At 40.5% G+C, this 6,378-nt stretch overlaps 1 protein-coding gene across 1 annotated transcript in view; it reads right to left on the bottom strand.

The window, feature by feature from the left end:
* Positions 1 to 6,378, bottom strand: part of FAM135B (family with sequence similarity 135, member B) — a 156,530-nt gene that overhangs the window by 120,289 nt on the left and 29,863 nt on the right. Inside the window, exon 2 of the mRNA XM_009320931.1 lies at positions 544 to 623. Within this exon, the coding sequence (XP_009319206.1) occupies positions 544 to 623 (80 nt within the window). The remainder of the gene's footprint in view (positions 1 to 543; positions 624 to 6,378) is intronic.

Genomic DNA, 6,378 nt, shown 5'->3' with positions numbered 1-6,378 from the left:
GTTTTAAGATTTGGTTTTATTTCTCATTACCCTACTCTGATTTGATTGGTAATAAATTAAATTAATTTCCCCAAGTCGAGTCTGTTTTGCCCGTGACAGTAATTGCTGAGTGATCTCCCCCTGTCCTTATCTTGACCCATGAGCCTTTCATTGTTTTCTCTCCCCTGTCCAGCTGATGAGGGGAAGTTGACAGAGCGGCTTGGTGGGCACCTGGTGTCCAGCCAGGGTCCACCTGCAATACATTGAAACAATTTTCATCCACAAATCACTTAGAATAGTAAACCAACTCTTTCCATTGTCAGCAAGGAAAGCCACATATAAGAGACTGCTTGCAGATAAAATGGTGAGAATTTCCTCTGATTTTCTGACAGACACAAGCACTAAAAATCAAGCCCAACTCAGCCCAAACCCATACCAGAACAGAGAGCTGAACAGCCACTGATCATTAGGGAAATCCCGGCTTACCCGTTCCCCACACACACACTCTCCTCCTCCATGCTGTCCAACCTCCAGTCATGTCACAGCCCTCTGGGACCTGCTTACCTGTCTGTCCTGCAATCGTAGCAAACAGCCTGTGGGGAATCCTGGATGGGATCTTCAGTCCAGCTCTTATCTGGTAATACCTGGGGAGAAAGTATTAAAAATTACACGCTGTTAGATAGGTGACCGCTTGACGCAATGTAAAATTCTGTTGAGGAGAATGGAGAGGAACACATCCTGGGTATCCACACTCAAACAGAAGTGCTCAAGAGAACAGGCATGCTCAGAAATACTGAGTCTTTTCTTCTGGTTTTTAGTTTTAACTAAGGTGTGTTTATATCAATTTTAATCAATCCCCTCCTATTTTACAGCAGGCAGAGTGGACACAGTGGCCTCATGTGTGACTAACGAGGAAAGATTGTGAAAATCCCTTGGCTTCTTGTAGTGAAAAGAGACACAGAAAAATATCTATGATAAAAGGCAGTGAGATCAGACAAAGAGTGACAGAAATTTAATACAAAACAAAGAAAGAGAAAACTTCTGTGGAAAGACAACAAATGCGCTAATGTCACATCTAGGAAAATTCAATTTATACATAGCGATTATCATTTTGCTGTTCCATATTTGAGGCTACCATGTCATGAAAATGTTAGCATTAATCATATCTAAACCAGCTGTATTCTAGTTATTGGCTATCCCATAGGTGATCACTATGCTAGATGAAGGAAGACAGAAAAAGAAAACATCAGCAATTTCACCAGCTTAAGTTACACATGGTGCAGGTTACTTTAGAAAGTTTGCAAATACAAGCTCAGTCTAAACAGAGAAAAAAACTCATCCCAGTCTTCCCTTATCACCACTTTCACAAACGAGGAATAAGAGGCAGTGTGCAGTACAGCACCTAATCCACTACATTGTAGCTCAGGATGCCTCTGCCTGTTTGCAGATCTCCCTCTGACCTGCTGTAACACCACGTTGGTGTCAATCCCCTTTTCTCTGCATTTTCCCTCCTACCCTTTTTTTGGTCTATTTGTTTATAAATTCCTCATACCTCACAAGTGCTTGCAGATATTTTTGGCCTGATTTGTGTCTAATCCTCTAAATATAAAATAAAGGTTAAATTATAACTGTAAATATCTACCCAGCACCTAAAGATGTTACGACACTTAGCAGAATTATTTCCTCAGAAGAGTATAACCATATGTGGAAATGAACGGCTAAAACTCCCAGTTTTCTGTGAACTGCTGTATAAAACAACAGCTCATACAGGTTACGCTTACCGAGAAAATCTTTGCTAGGGGTGTAATAATGGATAAACCAGATCTGTCTCTGCTAGGTTAAAAGCTGAAGAAAGGGGTCTGGTGTGGAAAAAAAAAAAAACATTTCAGAGACAATTGTGTCATGGTCCTTCACAGCTGAAAGCTCATGTTACCCTACCTACTGCAACCGGCAGATCCTTGCCAACTTGGGTATAATTCCAGCACAACCTGTGACATTTTTAGGTATCTGTTTTAGGAAAGAACCTGGGCACGAAAACTCTCCATTTACATTTTAGTTTTCAGAAAAAAAAAAATAAAAGAAGCTCAGATCCTAAATACACGCAGTATCCAGTTAAAAATAACAGCAACCAAATCTAAACTGCCTGATCTTTCTCTCCCTTATGCTGTCATTGCACTATGGTAGGAGTTTTTAATTAATGCTATTGCTTCCGATCTCTTCCACAGCATGTGCAAGAACCATGCCTTAAGACCCCTTGTATTTTCATTACAATCGTATGAATACAATTTTTTAACTGACAGAAATACCCTATTTGGACTACCTGTACAGTTGACTCATTTCCAAATAACAGTAACTTGGTATTAAAGGAGGATTGCCACAGTAGTGTAACGGGACGCTCCTCAGTATGCAGATATTAATGTTTTACTACGTGTCCATTCCACTAGACTTATTCCTAAGAATAACATTCTGTAACTGTCTGGCTACCCCTTTTAGATTTTTGCTGCTTAAGACCGTGGTGGGTTATTCTTCTCTAAGGGCCAAATTCCCACCCAGGTGCTCTCTCACTTCCCCTCATCAACAGGACAGCGGGAGAAAATAGGGTGAAAAATAGGATGAGATAAAGACAGGGAGATCACTTACCAGTTACTGTCACAGGCAAAACAGACTCAACTTGGGGAAAATTAATTTAATTTATTTACAATTGGGTAGTAAGAAACAAAACCAAACATTAAAACAACACCTCCCCCCACCCCACTCCCTTCTTCCCAGGCTGAGCTTCACCCTTTCTGACTCCTCTCCTCCCAAGCAGCTCAGGGGGATGGGAGTTACAGTCAGTCCACAACAGCCCCTCTCTGCCACTCCGTCCTCCTCACGCATTCACTGTTCCGATGTGGACCCTTCCACAGGCTGCAGTCCCCTCAGGAAATATCCAACTGGCTACCTGCTGCCACACTATGACAATGTCTGCCTTCCCTCATCAAGTGTCTCATGTTCAGAAGCATCTCAAGCAGCCCTAAATACTTTCATTAGGAAACTGATTTCTACTGGCTTGGCTTGCGCTCCAGATTAAGTCACCTAAAGCTGGGGAAACTATACATAGGTGGCTAAGGTGCCAGTTTCAATGGCCACGTAGTCAAAACTCTCAGTAGACTTAGAGACGTTCAGCTCCTAAGAGAGGATGCTGGGCAGACCTTGGCTTCACTCATTGTCCAGACTAGAACTGCTGACTACAATAAAGCCTTGGATATCAAAAACACATGAAGATACCTCAATACTGGTGAATTCATAACAAGGTTATTCCCACCAGGAAATAATAAATTTCCTTTGCAATATGGACTAGGTGTAATGACATAAAGGAGCTAGGTCTTCATCTTATTTTAACCTTTCCTTGTTCATCCCCTTAATTTTGGCAAATTTGTTTGAATGTCAGGGATATTCTAGAAGTCATAAATAGACATCTTCCTGTGTACCCACCAAGTTTAACTGCTCAAAACAAAAACTGCATAGAAAAGTCATAGAAACCTAAGGAACTCTCAGATTAAGGTTAACTCTAAGGTTAAAGGTCCAGATGTAAAGAGAATCTGGAGACTAGTAAGGTCTGCAATACTAGTGAATGCAGCCAAAAATGCCACTCATATTTTATAGGTGACCAAACATGTTTTCATTCTTAATAAAAAGAATGAAACTAATTAGTTACCAATAAATGATTTATTGCAAATTATTTGGCACCTAATGCCAAAAGGTCTGGCCTTGATAAAGCAATGGCATAAAGCAATTCCAGTATAAACCATCATGACATTAGACACATTATTCCTAAAGAAAGGCTTTAGAGAATGGTCCTATGACCAGAAGACACAAGAGGCTTCTGAATATCCTGTTGTTTCAAAATTTGTGCAATTGTGCATATGTGTGCATTGCAATGCCTTGCACCTCAAGGTAGTGACACTGTTGGTCAATTAGATTAATGGCAGAGAAGGACAGTGATGTAGAAGATGTCAGATCGAAGTCCCCCAACACCCCAGTGACATTCATGGAAATTAACACAGAGGGCAGTGAAAGTGTTAAAGGCTCAAACCCAAAGATTAAATTAAAAATTAAATAGAAATAGAAATTCTCACAATGTATCAGTTTATTCCTTTTAAAATTGAAAATTTTCCCTGAAAATCTTTAAGAACAAGTCATTTTTCAATGAAAGTTTCAGCAAAATGTTAACAACAACTCCAAAGGAGGTTATAAACATCACAAGCAGAATATGAGCAAAGAACAGCTTCACCTTGGGTGGCCAGAAAAATCAAAAGACATCCTCATTTGAGTTTCACCAGACCTCTTGTTGTCCAGTTAAAGTAAATAACCTCCATACAGGAAACTGAATAAAACCCATTACTTTTTTTTTCTTCTATTTTTAAGCCACATATTAATATTTAAATCATAAGACAGGCAAATATTATCCATTCCTCCTCAGAGCTTCCTCTGAGTCTTTGCAGGCAGGAAGGAATTGTGAAACGGTGACTTTATGCCTAAGCAAAAACATAAAAATGAAGGTTCCTGCTCCCACACTGTGAAGTTGGATGTTACTTCACAGTAGTTTGTGCATTGTGAGGAGGGTTTTCCTGATCAAAATACAGACTACTGCAAGATGCAGTCCCATATATATTCTTCAGCATCAAACAGATAAATATCTCTGTTTCCCCACTCCACTGCCCTACACACTGCTTGGTTGTGCCAGTAGAAGTAATAGCGAGACCAAGATATAAAACAAAACCATGTTAATGTGAGCACAAATAACAAATAAAACACTTTTTGTCAGTACCTTTACAAAAATCCACACTGTTGTATGACTGAATACTGTGCTCAGTCCCTGCTAACAGGACGGTAGATAGAAAATGGATTTGACATGCCAAGACCACTCATTCTGTTACAGTGAGGTACTGCCTGAACTAGAAATGGCATAAATCATGCTGAGAAGCAACAGGTACAGCTGACCATACAGTGTTTCTGGTTTTCCTCAGAATGAAGAGAACCATCTCCAGCTGGCTCTAAATATTTTCATCAGGGAGTGGCCTCATAGGCTAGTCATCCTCACCAGCCTCTTCCAAGCCACCCAAGCAAAAGAGGGATCAGGTTAGTGGCCTGAGCTCTCCTAGAGTCTGCATGACCTGTTCTCACCTGAGTGGAACAACAACCTGAGTGCGGACACTGTGGCAGCAGAGCCTTGAGGGTGGGCTGCCATCTGGGTGGAGGCAATTGCACAGACATGGTTTCTCCTTTGTGTAAGTAGCTGCTGTCTGCGTTTCAGGCTTGGGAATAAATCTGACAGACAAGGGCTTTATCTCTGCCTAGCTGAGTAAACCTCTCCAAAATGATATGAGGCATGAACAGAAAAACTACAAAGAATAGGAACAGCACCTGGAAGTCAAAATCTACACCTAAAACTGGAAAATCAGGCTGAGGTAAACATTGCAAAAGCCACCAAAATAGTTACAGGAGGTCCTCCACCATATATGTGCAGGAAAGGACTGCCTGATAGTGATATGGGGCTGACAGTAATGATAAATGAGAAATTGCCTCCAAAAATAACAAGCTATTTTGCCCTCCTGCTTACCTTTTTTGTGAAGATCACAGATAGGAAAGCTAAAGGGAAGGAGCTTTGAAAAAGATCACAGCCAAGATGCCAAAATCAAAGAGGCCAGCATGCCTAGTGAAGATAAAGCTGGACAACCTTGGCAGAAGTGGCATGTGAACTGGACACTCAGTAATACAGATTTACAACAAATCCAAGAAATCGATAAAAGTACAGAAGGGCTGATGATGAGCAGAAGCTAAACAGTCACTTTGCAAAGGGGCTGAAATGGACAGTACCATGGGCCCTGAGTGTGGCCCAAGATAAGACTTTATGGTACGTTTTGAAGGAAAGAATAATTAGGAAATAAATGAGAAATTGCAATACAATTCCTGTTTTATTACAAATAGGCTAAGTCTAGTTCATTAGAATTAGGCTAGGTAGTACCTCTCTTTGAGTAAACAGCTGGTTTATGGTGGGCTTTTTTTAAGAGAAGAGCAGTGCGGAAAAGCTTATTTAGATTTCAGTAAAGTAGGGAGACCATGGAAAATCGCCAGTTAATGTGGAACAGGTGCTGTGAAGGGAAGATCAGGAAACAGCAAGCTGATTTTATGAAAAGAACTAAAAAAACTTGGCACACTTAATGCAGCAAAACACAGAGCAATCAGATCCCCTCAATCTATAAATACACTGGGAGAAAAAACATCAGGAAGGAAGAAGAGTAGTGAGGTACAAGAAAGTACATTTGTACAAGGAAAACCACATATAAACTGCCCATGAATAAATGCAATTTAGAAATAAGAAGTTATAGATGGCAAAGGAGCAAGACTGTGAAACAA

This window comes from Pygoscelis adeliae, unplaced genomic scaffold (genome assembly GCF_000699105.1).
Source record: "Pygoscelis adeliae isolate BGI_AS28 unplaced genomic scaffold, ASM69910v1 Scaffold342, whole genome shotgun sequence".
NCBI classification, from domain to species: domain Eukaryota; kingdom Metazoa; phylum Chordata; class Aves; order Sphenisciformes; family Spheniscidae; genus Pygoscelis; species Pygoscelis adeliae.
Note: the sequence above shows the minus strand (reverse complement) of the source record. Positions and strands in the feature narration are given on the sequence as shown.